This window comes from Eptesicus fuscus, chromosome 7, assembly GCF_027574615.1.
Source record: "Eptesicus fuscus isolate TK198812 chromosome 7, DD_ASM_mEF_20220401, whole genome shotgun sequence".
Lineage (NCBI taxonomy): Eukaryota > Metazoa > Chordata > Mammalia > Chiroptera > Vespertilionidae > Eptesicus > Eptesicus fuscus.
In genome coordinates this window covers 19,938,670-19,956,842 of record NC_072479.1, presented here as the reverse complement: position 1 = coordinate 19,956,842, position 18,173 = coordinate 19,938,670, and the positions used below count along the sequence as shown (strand labels likewise).

At 53.1% G+C, this 18,173-nt stretch overlaps 1 protein-coding gene across 1 annotated transcript in view; it reads left to right on the top strand.

Moving 5' to 3' along the window:
- Nucleotides 1–18,173, top strand: part of PLXNC1 (plexin C1) — a 165,281-nt gene that overhangs the window by 135,630 nt on the left and 11,478 nt on the right. The window contains exons 22-23 of the mRNA XM_008143843.3: nt 7,139–7,316; nt 10,041–10,144. Of these exons, the coding sequence (XP_008142065.2) occupies nt 7,139–7,316; nt 10,041–10,144 (282 nt within the window). The remainder of the gene's footprint in view (nt 1–7,138; nt 7,317–10,040; nt 10,145–18,173) is intronic.

Here is an 18,173-nt window from a genome sequence, read left to right as displayed (position 1 = left end):
TGACCTTCTTGGGTGTGAATCTGGGCTCAGCCACTTTACTCACTGGCAGTGTGACCTTGGGCGAGTCACTCAACTTCTCTGAACCTATTTCCTCATCTGTAAACAGGTGGTCATAAAACCTAACCTTGTACATTTACTATATCAGAAAATAATGTGTGTAAGATGTCTAGTCGTGCCGCCCAGCACAGTGTAGGTGCTTATCCTATATAATAAAAGCATAATATGCAAATTGACCGAATGGCAGAATAACCAGTTGGGGGGGTGGAGCCAGCAAGCAGGCGGCACCAGGCCAGCCAAGGCGCATGCCAGTGGGCAGAGGGAGGGAATGGTGATGGGGCGGCAGCGACCAGTAACAGTGGAGGGGTGATGGGGGGGAGGCCAGCACTGTCCCCTGATCGGCCTATCCGGTCTCCTCCCACAGAGGGAGGCTGGGGGGCAGCGACGGAGTGATGGGGGCGGTACCATCCCCTGATCTGCCTTCCTGGTTGCCTCCTACAGAGGGAGGCCAGACTGCAGCTTAGGCCCGCTCCCCCAGGGACATCAGTAGGACATCCCCTGAGGACTCCCGGACTGTGAGAGGGCACAGGCCGGGCTGAGCTTCCCCCCCCACCCCCACCCCACCAATGCACGAATTTTTGAGCACTGGGCCTCTAGTTTTTCGTCTTGTTAACTCTTAAGGTCTGCTAAGCAGAAAGTATCCCCTTACCATTCTTTCTGGTTGGTTATTTATTGATGACTAGAGGCCCGGTGCACAAGATTCATGCACTCAGGGGGGTCCCTCAGCCTGGCTTGCACCCTCTCGCAGTCCGGGGGAGTCGGCCTAAGCTGGCAGTTGGACATCCTTAGTGCTGCTGCGGAGGCAGGAGAGGCTCCTGCCACCGCCGCTGTGCTCGCCAGTCATGAGCCTGGCTTCTGGCTGAGAGGCAGGAGCGCACTGACCACCAGGGGGAAGCTCCTGCGTTGAGTGTCTGCCCCCTGGTAGTCAGTGCACATCATAGCGACCAGTCATTCCGCCGTTTGGTCGATTTGCATATTAGCCTTTTATTATATCGGATGGGGAGTGCAACAAGTTGGTTAGCTGAATCCGTTGTAATTAAAAGCATATGTTACTATTCAAAATGTTACCCGTAACTCCTGTATCTGGGCATTTACAACCCAGGACAGACACATCCCACTGGGCAGATGTGAACAGGAGACCACAGTATAAACTTGAGCAACTAGTTTGCTCAAGGGGCTGGTTTATGACATGGTACAAAAGGGCCTTACAGTCTGGTCTTGCTCTGGGTTCTGGGCAAGCATCTTCCAAATAGCCTTGCCCTTGTAATAACCCTTCTTTGCAAGAGGCGTGTTCCTGAATCCATTAGCATGTGGTTCTGCTGCAAGAAATGGAGACCCAAGATACCTGTGGCTTAAGCAATAGAGAAGTTTATTTCTCTCCCACTTGAAGCTCTGGGGCGGGCATCCCAACACTGGTGGGCGCCTCTACTCTGGGACATCCTCGCAGACCCAGGCTCCTTCTCTCTCATGTCCTCAGGTCACCTCATGATCTAAGGGGTTCGCTCACCCCCCAGCCTCCTTCCACATTCCAGCCAGCAGGACGTAATCTGGACTATAGAAAGGGGGACAGGTGGTCACAGCTGTCTTTTAAGACAGTTTCCCAGAGACTGCCACGGAGCATACCCCCTCACTCCCATTGGCCAGACTTCACCACATCATTGGGGAAGCTCGTCTTTATTCTGGGCAAACATGAGCTCCATCAAAATGCCTGTGGGTGCTTCAGGTTGAGCAGGTTCATGCCAAGCCAAGGTGAGGAGGCAGAGCCGCCCCGACCAAGCGGTCCGTGTCCACCCTGTCTGCTCCGATGGCACTTACTGAGGGCCTCAGGCAGATTGGGACTGTGCTTAGACGTTAATTGCCTTATGGACCTTCTGGCTTCCAAGTTAAGAGTATGGGCATATCCTGGTTATGACATCACCAGCTGTGCAATCTTGGACACATTTCTAAACTTCTCTGTGCCCCAGTATCTTCAACCATTAGGTTGATAATAGTGCCCACTTTATTGAGCTGTTGTGAGGATTAAATGAATTAGCAAAGCATTTAAGACAATTCCCAGTACATGGTAAGTGTTCAGTAGTGCCGGCTATTATTTTTAGAAACCTAAAACCTTATTAGAAGGAAGTATTCTCTTCTTCACCTTTTGTTTCTATACTAGTAAATAGTACAAGGCTTCTCTCTCAGATAGCAGGTGGTGGTTTTGGAAATGCAAACAGGGTTCTTCAAGTCCTCCACCCTCTCTTCTACCCAAAGGAATTGAGATTCTTTAACTAAATTTCCTGACTTAGTAGCTGCATAAAAGATTGAAGCTTGCTACTCACCAGTTTAATTAGAGTTGAAGCCAAGTATATCAATGGTTCAGAGGCTTCCTGATGTACTGCTGTACATGCACCTTCTTTCCAGATGCAATTCAAATGTCTCTTCCTCCATGCAGCCTTCCCTGATTTCTCTCCCTTTGAAATCTCTCCTTTAAGCTAGAGGTAATATTTCTCTGAACCTCTAAAACTTCATCTATACCTACTGTTTCCTACCTGATATTGGAATTTGTTGTGTGTATCCCATCGTAGTTCTACCAGTTTTCAAATACTACTCAGGCAGGCTCAGTGCCAGGTTCTCCTTTGCATCATCTGCAGCGCCCTGCATATAGTAGATGCAAAGTAGATGATTGTCAGTAAATGGGTTTATCTGCCACAGCATCAACAAGGCCAGCTCTGTCAGTTTGGGTGTCTTAACTGTGAGTAAGAGAAAATTTTACTAACAGTGCCTGAACTAGTAAGAGCATGGAATTTCATTCTAATGCAGAAAGTCTGGAGGTCAGTAGCCCCAAGGCTGGTCTATCCACTCAGCAGTGTCAGGCTCTGAGTCACCATTTTCATGCTCCTGTAGGCCTTGCTTCCTAGTCACAACATAGCGACCACAGCTCTAGGCACTGGTCTCCCCTTTTATTATGTCTCATTGGCCAGAATGGGTCACAGGACTGATCTCCCGGTGAAAGAGAAGGCAGTTGCCACCCGTCTAACCTCGTCTGGGCCCAGTGCTGTCGACACCTGGCGTTTCTGAGCAGAGGAGGAGCGATTGCTGCTGATTGGACAAACAACCATATCTTTGCCCAGGCTTTGCTGACACTTGCATGCCAAGGCAATAGGGAGAGCTAGAGAAGTTTCTCTTAGCCGACGGCTAGATTTCTGGTAAGGAGACAGGTCTACATTTTAGAGCACTTTAGCCTTCTGTGGGTATTAAAAATTAAGCACCATCCCATAGATTTGGACCATGCTCAGTTTACAAAACGTTTTCGTATTTTGAAAGACAGGATCACCAAGTGTTTAAGATCACAGAGATAGAGAGCCTGCTTCACCGTGTTCTTAGTGGGCGACCTTGTGCAATGTACTTCCCCTCTCTGTGCCTCAGTTTCTCATCTCTAAAATGGGAATCATGATAGACTGTGTGTCATAGGGTGGTTTCTGAGATTAATTTACATATATGAATACAAGCCATTTATAATGGTGCTTGGCACACAGGAAGCACTCCTTAATTTGCTATTATTAGTTATTATTTATTCATTGCTTTCAGAGGAAGGGAGAGGGAAAGAGATAGAAACATCAGTGATGAGAATCATTGATCGGCTGCCTCCTGCACGTCTCCCACTGGAGATTGAGCCTGCAACCCTGGCATGTGCCCTGACCAGGAATCAAACCACGACCTCCTGGTTCATAGGTCAATGCTCAACCGCTGAACTATGCCGATCTGGCTACTTGTTCTTACTCAGGAATCCCGTCACTCCTTGGAGATAGGAACAAGGAGAATTATAAGGCTCAGAGTTGTTAGATGGCTCGCTCATGCGCCACAGCTGGAAGGAACGGGCCGGGGGCAGGCTGCCTCTGTGGGGGCCTCAGCCCCTGACTTTGCCCGACCCCTGACTGAGGGTGATCGAGCTGCACCTTGGTGGCTGAATGTTGCTTCACAGGTGATGCTTTACTTCTCAAATAAAATGTGCATTAGACAGTTGTCTGGGAACAAGCACTGCCTTAGCCCCTCCTACACCCAGCCCCTAGCAGGGAGGAGGGTACAGGAGAGACTCTGGTTCCGGGTCTGGAAGGGGAGCCGGAGAGTTGGCTCTCAGGGCCGGGTGGGGTGAAGCGGCGGGGCCCACTCTGAGCCTGACTACACATACGCTTTAGGAACCTGCTGTTGAAGAGTAAGTGTTAACAGCGTGAGAAATGAGCACACATCCATTTGTGTCTGAATTTACTCTCAGAATTCCCTGTGGACTCTATACACTGTCATTTTCCCTATTTCCCATCCAGCTGTGGAGGCAGCGCAGGTTCACATTATTTTACATCCAGTTAAGATTTCTTTTCCTTTTGGTTATGTTTTTAAGAACATTTATTGCCTACAAAGCGGTGTTTTTATTAAAGACAATAGTGCCCTTTAGGTAGTCACACAGTGTTATTTCACAAATACCCATAAAACTGTTCAAGGGCTGGGCTTGCTGGAGCTCTGATCACGGTGCTTTCTATTCTCCTTTATGTTTGGAAGCCTGTGAAATACCTCACCACCGTCACCCCCCACGGAGCCCACGGGAGGGGGACACTGGGAGGCACGGGCAAGTCTGCGCAGACCTTAGCGGGCAGGCCTTGCATTTACTCTGCCACCCGCTCCGAACCCCCATTTGTGCTGGGATCTAGCGTAAGACCTCACTCACAGCCTCAGCCAACACCGAGTCCCTGGGGGCTACAGGTGGGAGCAGGAGAGTGAGGGAGGAGGAGGGGCCTGGAGGACCCGTCACTCAGTGGTTCATGGCACCAACTCCTGGCTCTGCCACTTATGAGCTGTGTCCCTGGCACAAGTCACTCGGCCCCTCCGTGCCTCAGTTTCCTCGCTCTAAAATGAGGATGAGGATTATACAACATCTTCCCCAGGATCTTACGATTTTAAAAAAGAATGTCTTGAAGTGCTCTTGGCAGGTTGTCTGGCCCCAGTAGGCCTCAGTAATGTTGCTTAACAAGGAGGAGAGGGAGCGGACTCTGGCCTGAGGCTTCGCCATGTCAGTTCCTTCCAGACAGCACCCCCGATAGCCAGCTGCCCTTCCGCCAGGCGCTCCCTGCCTGCTCTCCGGTCCAGTACTTTGGGCTTTGTGGGCAGAGAGGTGTTCTGCATATCCTCCCAGGGGGTGGCGGGCCCAAACATGGATGGATGTGCTCTGAGAGCAGGCAAGGGAGCAACTCCGGGCCAGGAGGAACTCACACAGGCCCGGCTGAGCTCACCGCCAAACCTCAGAGCTCAGAGCCGCTGACTCAGAGTCCTGACTCATGTGGTTAGGACTGGGCCGAAGTGTACTGATGCATAATAGGAAACAGGATTGTAGGGGCGAGATTTATAGGCAGTGACGAGAAGACACACTCCTGAGAACCGCCCCAGAGTTCAGAAGCCCCTTGTCCATGTCATTGGTCCACAAGTCGTATCATCCCAAGCACCCCTGAGCCAGGCATTGCTCGAGGTGCTACATGGTTCATTCAGTCCATCGTCACAGGAACCCTGGGAGGCGCGGACTGTTGTCCTCACGTTGCTGGTGATGAAACAGCTGCAGAGCGGTTACCAGCTGGCAGCATCCTCCTTCCTCCAACAGACACTGAGCTTGCAGTCCGAGTCCTGTGTGTGCAGCCACTCTGGTTCCAATGCCAATAGCAATAATTGCAATAAGTTACATGAAATGACTTATCCCTGTTATTATTACCCTCCAACAGCCCGGCCCTGTGTCAGGCCCTTGACATGCATTATCTCATTTAGTCTTCATAACAACACTGGAAGGCAAGTACTGTTATTATACACACTTGAAAGTTGTTAACCCTAAGGATCCCCATTCTCCACATCATTTGTGTTTTCCTTTTTTTAAAACATTTTCAGCAGTTAATCATTGTATATTCCCTCATCACAGCCAGGCTCAAAAACGCTAAGTAAGTGTGCATTTCACACCCTATTCGGGTCTTTTGACCCCTTGATTACCAAGGTGCCTTAGACTCTAAGCTGTATGCTATGCCAATTATACAATACCCTTAGCACATCCGTGACTCAGTTTCCCCAAGGATCCGCAGTAAATAAACTTAGTTGTTTTTGATATGTCCGTTTGTTCTTAGACAAAGTCAACCTGAAATTGCTCTTCAGTTAGATTGGAAACATTCCTGGCTTGATGTTGTCACACATTCACAAAGGCCTTTCTTTCCCCATTCGTCTGTCTTTTTTCTTTTTTTAAAAAATATATTTGTATTGATCTCAGAGAGGAAGGGAGAAGGAGAGATAGAAACATCTGTGATGAGAGAGAATCATTGATTAACTGCCTCCTACACGCCCCACACTGGGGAGCAAGCCCCAACCCAGGCATGTGCCCTGACTGGGAATCGAACCGTGACCTCCTGGTTCATAGGGGGACGCTCAACCATCGAGCCAGGCAGTTCGTCTGATTCTTGCTGCACTGGGAGAATGCTAACTGACAACACGTTAAGTAATGGCCCTGAAATGTAAAGTAATTAATGCCCAGATATAGCACAGGGTGGGCATCTCAGTGTTTTAATGAGGGCTCGGGAAACAGTCTGGAGGGGGCGATGAGTGTGACCATAATTAATGCTGCGTATTAAAAAGTGACCTCTTCCCCCTGGGCAGTACAGGGACCGTGCAACCTTTCCTGTCACCTGCAACTTCACTCCTGGGACTCTGTGGTTCTGTTACTAAAAAGATAATCACCAGTCAGCAGCCCTCATCTACTGTGGAAACAAGTTTTTAAATTTATTTTTGAGGATGAAATTAGAAATCACCATTTTTAGAAGATTTATGAGTCTATATAGTTTACTCTCAGATATATGTATTCAATACATGCTCTAAATGAGAGTTTTAACTTTCTGTTTTCCTTTTCATTATCCCTGAAAAGAATGGGTTATGGGGGAAAGGTTAAAGTATGATGCAGTGCGGTGGCTGCTAATGTGCCATCGGCGGTATTGGTAGGACTCGCCGAGTTCGTGTCTTTTAGGAGTGAGTGCCTTTCAGATTGCAGTTATCTAATGGACTTGAAACCCTGTTTATATTCTCGCAGGCGTTAAACGTCGTCTTTGAAAAGATCCCGGAAAACGACAGTGCCGATGTCTCTCGGAATATTTCAGTCAATGTTCTTGATTGTGATACTATAGGCCAAGCCAAAGAAAAGATTTTCCAAGCGTTCCTCAGCAAAAACGGCTCTCCTTATGGACTTCAGCTGAATGAGATTTGTCTTGGTAAGGCGATGCGGGACTGTTTGTCCCAGGCCCCTGGTGGGCACCCCGCTCCCCACCTTGCTCCCTGCCCCCAGCTGGGAGCTTCCATCCGCTGACACTTATTTGGCCTGTAGGTGTGAACCCCGTGCCCTCCCTCTGTCTGCACCGCGTTTCCTGTTGGCATTTGATTTGTTTGTTTGATACCGAGTGTGTCATTAGCGGGGGGGGCTCAGACTCGGGTTGCTAGCTCCAGCGCGCAGAAAGGTCATCTTCCTCTCCGCTAATCTCGTCCTGCACTAAGTGCCTCCTCCGCCTCCCCCAGCACCAGCAGCATCTGCTGTGAATTCATTTCCGGGCTCTATTGGTACACTGCAAAGGAGAGCATATGCGTGAGGGGGCTAGCAGGGCTCCACTTCACTCAAATGTTCATCAACATTGTGAAGTTGAGCTGCACGCAGCCCTAGTGGGAGGCTGTCATGGGATTTTATAGCAGACTAGCTTTCCCGTTGCAGGAAAATTCCTGCAATGGGATTTCCTGCTGCACTCTACCCCGCCTCCGTTCCTCCCTTGCCGCCTGCCTCGCCTTCTCCTCCGGCCCTCCCGCATTTCCCTTCGCCCCCGGCCCCGCCTCCGCTCCGCCTTTATCACCCGCCTCACCTTCTCCTCCAGCCCGCCCGCATTTCCCTTTGCTCCGCCATTGTCGCCCGCCTCCGCCCCGCCCCGCCCTTGCCGCCCGCCTCACCTTCTCCTCCGGCCCGCCTGCTTTTCCCTTCGCCCCCCGCCCCGCCTCCGCCCCCGGCCCCGCCTCCGCCCCGGCCCCGCCTCCGCCCCGCCCTTGCCGCCCGCCTCGCCTTCTCCAGCCCGCCCGTGTTTCCCTTCGGCCCCGGCCCCGCCTCCGCCCCGCCCTTGTCACCGGCCCCGCCTTCTCCTCCAGCCCGCCTGCGTTTCCCTTCGGCCCCGGCCCCGCCTCCGCTCCGCCCTTGCCGCCGGCCCCGCCTTCTCCTCCAGCCCGCCTTCGTTTCCCTTCGCCCACGGCCCTGACTTCGCTCCTCCCTTCTCCTCCCCCCGCCCCCCTGGCTTGCTTGCTTCTTCGAAGCTCCCTTTGCAGCTCTTGGCTTCTTTCGACACTGTCTTGATATGCAAATCAGCCGCCATCTTTGTTGGGGCAATTTGCATACTCGTCCTGATTGGTTGGTGGGCGTGGCTTGGCTGGTGGGCGTGGCTTAGATGTAGCGAAGGTGCGGTCAATTTGCATATTTGTCTATTATTAGATTAGATAATGGGACGGGAAAGGAGTAAAATCACAGCAGTGACAGACAGCCTAGCAAGGCTCCTCCCCCCTCCATGTGCAGTTGTAGCCGCAACTAAGCAAGCAATTAAAACCACCCCACCCCACCCTCCCAGTCAGACCTGCTAACAAACAGGCCATTGAGAGAGGCCGGGGTCAGGGTCTGCAAATTTGAATGAAACAGGTAAACATGTAGCCGCCACGTGACCCGGCTGTAAAGAAAGCAGCGTCCAGGGGCACCTCTCTGCCTCCCTCCTGTTGGCTGTCGTTGGATGGACTGTTGGGCACTTGAAGACCTATTTAGCTCATTGGTTAGGGGCAGGGTCAAAGGGCAGCTCAGCCAGGAAACGGGACCAGGACCATCAGCGTCCTTGCCCTGAGCCTGCCTCTCACACATGAGTGCAGAGGAGATGACACGGAGCCAGGTGGTCGTGGTCCTCCCACGGGTCCCGGCTCTGTGCCCACCCGGTGCTCCTGGCTCCTGATGGGGAAGGCAGGGAGCGGGACAAGCCAGCTGGAAGCTTCCCAAGTCGTCTGGTGGGAATGGGACTCCGCGCCAGCAGGCAGGCTCTGCGAGGCTGCTGATCTCCCTGCTCCGGGGCTGGCCTCAGAACACTGAGCAGCGCCTGAGAGGCCAGCCATGAGAGTGCATTGGAAGCAGCGAGGTCAGGCCCCATGCAGACGCTCCCAAACTCAGATGCTCAGGGGCAGAAAGTATACACACGGTGGGCCTGCCTGGGACAACAGGAAGTGGTGGGGCCTGGCCTAAGGGGGAAAGACAGGCCATCTAGGGGGCAGTGCCACTTAGCTGCCGCCGATGGTGGGCCTGTAGGGTCCGTGTTGCCAGATGGTCCCGTTTTTTAAGAGAGAAAGCAGATTCCAAATTTTTCTGTGCAACATCCCAGTCATTAAATGTTGGTGCTGAATTGTCGTTAATATAATAAGTAAAACATGGTGCAGGTTCACAAAAAGAGAAAACACACATCTGTGGGCCACATTCCGACCCCAGGGCACAAGTTGGCAGCTCCCTGATGGCGTTTGAGCCCTGAATTTTGGGGCATTAGCCCAGCAGCACCCCCACCCAGGGGCCTACAGAAGCCGGTGCCTGCTGTGAGCGCAGACGCGTGGGTGAGCCTGCAGAATGGTTTGGGAGGCTTCTGAGGAGCTAGTCCCTCTCAGGCGTCACTCTCTTCATTTGGCCTCACTCCCAGGCCGAGCCCCAGAGGAACAGCTTCAGGGGAAGGTGGTCTTACAAGTCAGGCCTAAACATAAAACCAAAACACCGAAACTCAGGCTACTGGTCTGGCTGATACATCTCTAAACCGTCAAAGACATATTTCGCACTTTATTAAGTTGAATCTGTTTATAAATAATATTTGCAAAAGTGACAGGGCAGCGCTTAAAATTTCTCAGTCCTTTCAAAAGCGCACAGAACTCTCTTTCTGGCCTTTCTCCAGAGCTTCAGGTGGGCACGCGGCAGAAAGAACTCCTGGACATCGACAGCTCCTCCGTGATCCTGGAAGACGGAATCACCAAGCTAAACACCATCGGCCACTATGAGGTACGCACCAGGCTCAGCCCCCACGTCCCCTTCCTCACCGCCAAGCCCGACTGCATGAGCTCATCCCTGGTACCTTGTAAATTCTTTTTAAAAATGACGGGACGCCCAGCCACTTTCTGGAATAGTTCGGGGCAGAGGGTTTCCTCAGCTGCTCGTTTGGCAGAGCCATGAATTACTGCTCTCGTGGCTACTGCTTCCTCCGGGTTCCCCGCTCCCACGCTTTGCCTTCCAGTGAGCCGATCGCTCTCCATCCTGCAGTTCAGGTGAGAAACTCCACCTGTACGAGTCTCTGGCCTCTCAAAGCTGGTTCCTCAGCAGAGCCCTAGAGGAGTCATTTAGCTTGACAAAGCCTCCCCCTTTCCAGGGTCCGTGGCAGACCGCCGGGCCTTTTGTGTAGAGTCCTTTTTTCTGAAGAAGCTCTGCATGTCCTGTCTGTGACAGTCAGTGATACCTCCTTTGGCCCCTGACCCACCTGCTAAGGGAGGGTCCATGTGGGTGAGGGGCACACGTGCCCGCTCAGAGACCTGAGTGCTAGAAACGCCGACACAGAACAAGAGAGAGGGGGCAGGGAAGGTTCCTGAACACACTGGAATATTGGGAGTCATTCAGCAACATTATCCAGATCTCTGTTGAATACCTACTATGTGCTAAGAGCCTGGGATGCTTACACGAGGAACAGAGCCCAGGTCCCTGACCTCTCAGATCCTGCAGCCCTGGGGAGGGGTGGAGAAGGCGAGAGGACACAGGTAATGAGGCAACACCTTATGTTGGAGGAGTGCTGTGGCTTGGAGCTGGGAAGGAAGCTACGGCTAAGCTGAGACCTGAACCTCACCAGCCCGGGGTGGGGCGCTAGTACATCTAGCAGGGATGGGAGCACATGCGTGTTCTTCCACAAAACTTTTAGACTGGCTGGAACTAGAGAGGGGCAGGGGCGGCACTGGAGGTAATAACAGCCAGCCTTTATGGAGCCCTTTCCTCTGTGCCACGTGCTCACCTTAGCATTTCTCCTTATTCCGGCTCATTCTATCTTACAGCAGTTCCATGAGTTGGTATTGTTATTAACCCACTTTATGGATGGGTACCGTGAGGCTCAAAGGCTCATCAGTGGTTACAGTGGCAGAGCCAAGACTTTGACCCCGGCAGTTGGGCTCTCGGGTCTGTGGCTTAACCAGTTCCCACAGCGGCCTCTCCAGAGGTGCGGAGAGGTGGGCAGAGGTGAGAAGGGAGGTGCATGTCACACGGGCCCAGCCAGCTTCTTCAGGGGCTGAATCTTACCCCACGAGTAATGGGGAGCCACTGGAGAAGCTTAAGCAGGGAGAGCTGTGTTTCAGAAAATGACTGGCTGTGCGTGGAGCGTGGATGTACGGGATGCAACCCTGGAAATAGGGAGGATTTCAGGTGAGGGAGGCTGCGGACCGGAAATGACAGTGGTTCTGAGGTGGACGCAGTGGGTGGGTTCAGAGACGGCAGGAGGTGGACACACGCCGTGCGGGTGGGAGAGAGACACAGGGACGGGCGGTCAGGATGGCCCTCGGGGATGGCAGGGCAGAGGCATGGATGTGGGGGCTCTTTCAGTGGTGAAGAAGCCAGAGGAGCAGCTCCCAGGCACCTGGAGGGTCGGTGGTGCCTCCTTCCCTCGCGGCTGACGGTCCTCGGGAGACGCGTCCGCCCTGCCCGCTCCCTCAGCAGGAGGAGCCGAGTGTTCCTCAGGCTCGGCTTCGGGAGCCAGACCACCTCGCCCATGGGCCTTGCCGTGGCCTCACGCCCGGTCTGGAGTAACCGGTGGGCGGTGCTGCCCTGCAGCCCTGCGGAGGGCGCCCGGAGGGGAAGCTGTGGGTTGGCCACTGGCTCCTGTGCGCCCCTCCGGCGGCTCCCACCTTCCACCCTCAGAATCCGCTTGTCAAGAGTAGGCCGTGGCCTTGGAGATTACAGAAACCCCAGGGAACTTTCTGGAAGCACGTGTCCCGCCGGGCCACGCTGGCGAAGCACTGCCCCAGAGGGAGTCCGGGGGGAGAAGGACGCTGGGCGGGGGGAAGAGCGTGGGGAGGAGCGCGTTGGGGCCTCCGTGTGAGTTCGGGTTGCAGACCCTCGGCCATCTCGGCCTCTGCTCCCGGCTGGGTGCCAGCCTGTCTCAGCCAGTGCGGGAGCAGCGCAGCCCCCGTCGCTGCTTTTGACTGATGTGCCTGCCTTGCTCAGCGGTGGGTGCGAGGAGAGGCGCACCCTGGCCAGGCTTCCTGGTGAGCCCTGGCACCCTGGAGGCAGCGGGTGGGCCCCAAGGGAAGGGGGTGTGGCCACGCACCACCACTGAGGGAGGACAGGACCAGCCACTGGGCCCGGAAAAGGAGGATCCACCACAGCTGTCTGCGAGGCCCGGGGAAGGCTGTCGGGAGAGAGGGAACATCAGTCTTCGCTGGAGACATCGGCCGTGCTAGACACCTATCTGCTTAGGGATGATAATGAAATTAATCTGGCCTGTAGTGACTTCCCGTCCAAATGATTTATTGGCCTCATACCCCAGCGTCACCACACGGTGGTAATAAATGGCAAGACGAGGACACGGGGCTTAAAGGATTCTCCTTGTTTAAAACCTAAGCCATAAGGCAAAACACACAGCGCTTGAGGAGCGGAGGCCATCGGCCCGTGAGCTCTATGCATGGTCTGCCTCAAATGCCCCGTTTTCCGAAGACCGCTCAGAAAGCAGTACCCGCCGCCCGAACCTGAACTTGGTTTAGCAGCACCCCTGCAGGCCCAGAATTTGGAGTCATTTGACAGGGCTGGCTGACGCCCGCTCGATAAAGAAGAATTTCTCCTGAGCACTCGTGTTTCCCTCCAAAGCGACAAGATGCTAATTATCACTCTTATTCATTTACTTAAGTGCCCTAGTTTGAGTCTCACTGTAAGTGCTTGAAAGCCAAAAACTGTATTTTATTGAAAAATGGTGTCTAACCCAGAGTTTCTAGAGACTCAGAGTCACCTCGCTCCCATTAGCCCAGATTAGTTAGGTTTTAAAGTTCGTCCGTGAGGCCAGCGCCGCCTCCTGTCTGAGCACAGCCCGCGTGGGGCCAGGCCCTGTCCCGGGGCAGACAGAGGCCGCTGGGCTCCTCTGAGGGAGCTGCTGTCTGCACGTGTGAAGAGCAGGTTTCTACAGGGCACCTGAGGGCACAGCCCAAAGGGAGCCTCTCCTGGGCCAGGTGCGGGCAGCCTCCAGGCCCTGTCACCTAGCGGGTGGCAGCCTGGCCGCCCTGGGCACCCGCACGATTGCTTCCCGCGGTGGTAACGGCGGCAGCTGTGCCCCCACCGTTCGCGTGCACGAGCCCGATCCATGTTCACAACCACCGGCTGATGAAGGCGCTTTTATTACCCTCGGTTTCCATCAGATGAACACAGAGGGGGGCGATTCCGCTCCTGTCTCCTTCTGTCCTGTGCAGACGGTGTGGGGAAGCCGACATCCTTACAAACACATTAAGCCGGAGGCATCCTTCTCCCTGTAATTATGTCCTCCGCGTGCTTCTGTTCCCGCTGTGGCGGGCGGGGTGCGGGGTGCGTGTTTCCTACGGAGGGTCCACACCGTGTGTGGGAGCACGTGGGCCTGTGGGGGCTGGTGACGGCTCTCCGTCCGGGCCTTCTTCCCTTCACCTGCACTCCCCCTCCCCCACCACCCCTACCCCAGCGCCCTTTTGCTGGCCCGAGTCATCGCGCCCACATCCTGCTGTGGAGTGGCTTCGAGAGTGGAGGACAGAGTTGTGTCCGGCAGGAAACCTTCTCTGCGGATCGCACCCCTCATTCTGAGCTGTGAGGTTTTGAGGGGCAGAAAAGACGTTCAAACCACTGTGTTGTTCAAGTGTTCCTCACGACAGGTGAAGTGGTCACTGCTAGTGCCGAAGCTGTCACGCAAATGGCATGTAAAGCTCATGGGCCTGCCCCACGGGTCTGCCGAGTCCTTGCGGTGAGGTGTGTCCTCTGGGCACTGGAGTGAAGGGTTGGGCTATCTCTCAAGGCTTCTTACAGCGTGAGTGACTTTCGATGTTTGTTTAAGGAATGTGGGCAGTGCTGCTTGTACATGAGCACTGTTCAAGGCAGATACTCTCCTGGTTCCCATGCTGAGGCACAGAGAGGCTGAGACACTTGGCCGAGGTCACACAGCTCTCCTCACTGATGCCCCAAGGCTGGAAGCGGATGGAAACGGCCTTGCACTGAGACTGTGCTCTTCTCGGGCCGGAGGGGTCCTCTCGCTCAGAACCAGGCTTGCAGCCAAGCTCCGGCCGCTGAGGCCGCCTGGCTGGATAGCCGGGCCAATCAGGAGAGGCCCTGGTAGTCACCTTTCCTGCTGTCAGTTCATAAGGTAACTTCTCTCCAAACCTTCGGTGAATCTCACGTCTGTGGGTTTATCGGAATGCCTCCTTATTTCTAAGCCCACTTGAACCTCGTTCCTTGAAGACACCATAGCTGCCTTCATCAGAAGGGAGGCCTCCTTCAGGCCCCAGAGCTGACCAGGCCAGCCCCACAGCGGCCCGGAGCGCTTAGGGCCCCAGTCTCGGCTGCCAGAGGCCACGCTGCCTCCCGGGGCCCAGCTCAGGGCCCAGCTCGGGGCCCAGCTCGGGGCCCAGCTCAGGTTCTCTCCAACAGCCCTCAGAGCGGGGGGCCACCTGGCCCGGGCTAAGCCCCGGCACAGAGGCAGCATTTCCACGTGTTAGAGGCCCTTTGGAGCCTGTGCAGGCTGTCAGCCACTGTGTGTGTGGTTTGATGTGTCTGTTGAGAATGTTCTGATGAGCCCGCCACCCGCCACGAAGGACGGAGCAAGGTCACCCCTCTGGCCCTGAGAGGGAAAGATTCCTTTTCCATCTGCCTCCGGCCTTGGGGTGTCAGTGAGAAGAGCTAAGAAGGAAACGGGCGAGTGGTATTGACGCGTGGCTGCTGGGACAACGCTGGTTGAAGAGAACTATTTTCACATGACGCTGTTTTAGGAAGGAGCGCTACCAGCAAGGGCTTCCACATGGTGATTTATACTGATCACTGTGTTTTCAGATTTGTTCTTTAAGGGAAAATTATAATATTTCAGACAACATTCAGAATTAAAGATGAATATTTTACTCATAAGTTTCCATAAAATTTTTAGGCGGAAATTCCAGCTTTCCTTTTAGGCTAAACCATATGAAATGGTCAATATGGGACCATATTTACCTATAAAAATGTCATTTTCATAAGGTTACATAAAGTTCAAGCTTATATTTCTAGAAAACCCATTTTATGGAATTCTCTTCAACCGATGCCATAAAGGTGGTTCTTTAGCAAAAGAAATCTCACCTTCACTTGCAAATGGTTTGAAGGATACGTTAGTTTTCTGTTTAGTTCAAGAGTCACCTTAAACTGTTGATGTGGGTCCCTTTCTCCCAGTGCTGGTGGTGGGAGCGTGCACACCCGTCTCCGCAGCATCCGGCGGTGGCCGTGTCGTCACATGGAACCCGGGGCACGGCAGGCCTGGGAGGGATCTAATTGGAAGGTGCCCTGTGGACCAGTTCTGCTCTGAGCTGGAGGAATATTCCCGCCTCAGACCCATCCAGCGGCATCCATCTCCCTTTGATTTAATTCGGTTTTCATTCCTGAAGTCGGAGCCCGGGGGATGCCCCTGCCTCCCAGGACACAGGAGGATTAATGAGTCACTGTTAGGAAAGCCTTGGGAGCCCCTCAGATGGAACAAACAGCGTTAGACGTTTAACACTTGGGATTCTGTGGCCCTTTTCAAAAAGGCCTTTCTGGCCTTGACTAGGTAGCGGCTGACTTGTGCAAGGTACAAAATGACCCTCCTTCCAACACCTGTGAATACACTAGTTTCCTGCCTTTACAATGGTGTTAAAGTGTCCCGTGTGGGAAGTGCCTCCCCCCCCCCCCCCCCCCCCGCCCCCAGAGCAGCTGTGCAAGTTGGCAGTACACTCACACACATCCCGGCTCAAAACACACAACTCACCCACTAGTGAAGTGCTTTCCCCCTTGCTCTCGGGAGAGCCTTGCAGAGCACAGTCTCCTCGGCACGGCGCGCTGCGTCCGATCTCTCGCTGCCGCGCACAGGCCCGCAGGGGCCATGCCAGCGCTTGAGAAGACGTTTGTTTGAGCTGCGGGCAGTGCTCCCCATCGCAGGCCTCCGTGGCCTCCGTGACGATGGAGCGAGGGTACTCGCTTCTGGCAAAGCGAAGCGCCTGACAGGAACAGAGTACTGGCTCAGCACGCCGCGGGATCCATTTGGGATTCATTCTTTGACAGGTGCCCAGAATGAATCACCAGCTTCCTTTTATTAAAAGGTATTTATTGGCTCTGAAACAGAGCGCATCCAGGTCTCAATGCGGAGGAGTTTGTCACTATTTTCAAACTGTCTCAACACTCAGTGCTGGAGGATTGCTAAGGGGGAGCCTGCACACCGTTTACTTTAATTGCATCAAATGTGGAGGATAATTGAAAAATCAGCCAGGAAACGATGAAGGGCTCAAGGGGCAAGGAGAGGGTGTTTGGAAATAACAGCGGAGTCAAAGTTAAGAGTCCAGAATCCTCACTCGAGACACTTCACAGAGGCCTGAGGCCCAGCAGCCCCTGCCCAGAACCCTCCCCACAAGCTGTCGGGAACACCCACAGTTGGGGCCGCAGGCCTAGCATTAGCGGCTGGCGGGACACAGCTGGCTGGACAGCTGTGCTCTGGGCCTCTCCAGGGCTGGCTCCCTCTGTGTTCCTGCCTCTGTGGGTGCAACCTGAAGATGAGGCCTTCATCCCGTGTGCTTGCTAAGCAGGGTTGTACATGCTGATAACCAACATGTACCTAGCAGGCCAGAAGAGAAACCCTAAGTTCCTACTTTTTTTCCAAACTGGGGAAGGCCAGGTCCAAATTAGTATTAGAATCAAAACAGCCTTAGAGCTTTAGGGCAGAGGGGGAAGCACTTAGCTAATGATGCCCAGAAAGGACAGGGTTCATTCTCCCTCCACAGTCCCCAGGGGAAGGTGAGGATTGCTGTGACCCCATCTGCCCCTTCTGTTTTGTGGAGCAGCCCCTCCGACCAGTTTGCTTCTCCCAAGGATGGAGGCCGCCTCTGCCTCTGAGCATCCAGGTCCCGGGTGGGGTGGGAGGGGTACACGAGAATGCCATCAGGCTCTGGGTGCCCCAGTCCCAAAGGGCCCTGGGTGAGAGAGCTCCTCTTTATCTCCAAAAAAGGCTACACGCAGCACTGCGATAGCGTGTCAGTGGAGTGAAACCATTTGTTTGTCAAACGTGTACCTTTTAAATCTGTAGCAATTTTCTAACAGCTCCACTGAGATATCATTTATGTACCATAAAGCTCACCTTTTTAAAGCGTACAATTCAATGGGTTTTGGCACATTTACAGAGTTGTATAATCATTACCACAATCTAATTTTAGAACATTTTCATCACCCCAAAAAGAAACCTTGAACTCATTAGCAGGCACTCCTCATTCCTCCAATCCCTGCTTTAGGCAATTAGTAATCTACTTCCTGTCTATAGAAATTTGCCTATTCTGGATGCTTTGTGTAAATGGGATCACACCTCCTGGCCTTCTGTGACTGTCTCCTTGCACTTAGCATAATGTTTCTGAGATTCATTCATGTTGTAGCATATGTCAGTACTCCTTTTATTGTATGGCGATTTTTTTATAGTATATTCGCACAATGGAATAATACACATTAATTTTTAAAAAGGAAAGGACAAACTGCTGGTAGCTGCAACAACTTGGGTAAACATCGCAGACCTTAATATTGACCCTAAGAAGCTAGACACACAAATATATACTGAATGACTCCATTTATATGAAGTTCAAGAACAGATGCAACTAACCAATAATGATGGAAGTCAGAAAAGGAAGGGAGCTTTATTGCCTGGGGAGGGAAATGGAGATACTTCTCAGGACCTTGAAATATAATTTTAAATCTTGATGTAGGTGCTGGTTACACAGGTATATACTTGAGTGAACATTCAATGAGCTGTATACTTTTATATTAGTGAATGTTAGGTACTTTTTTGTAAGAGTTA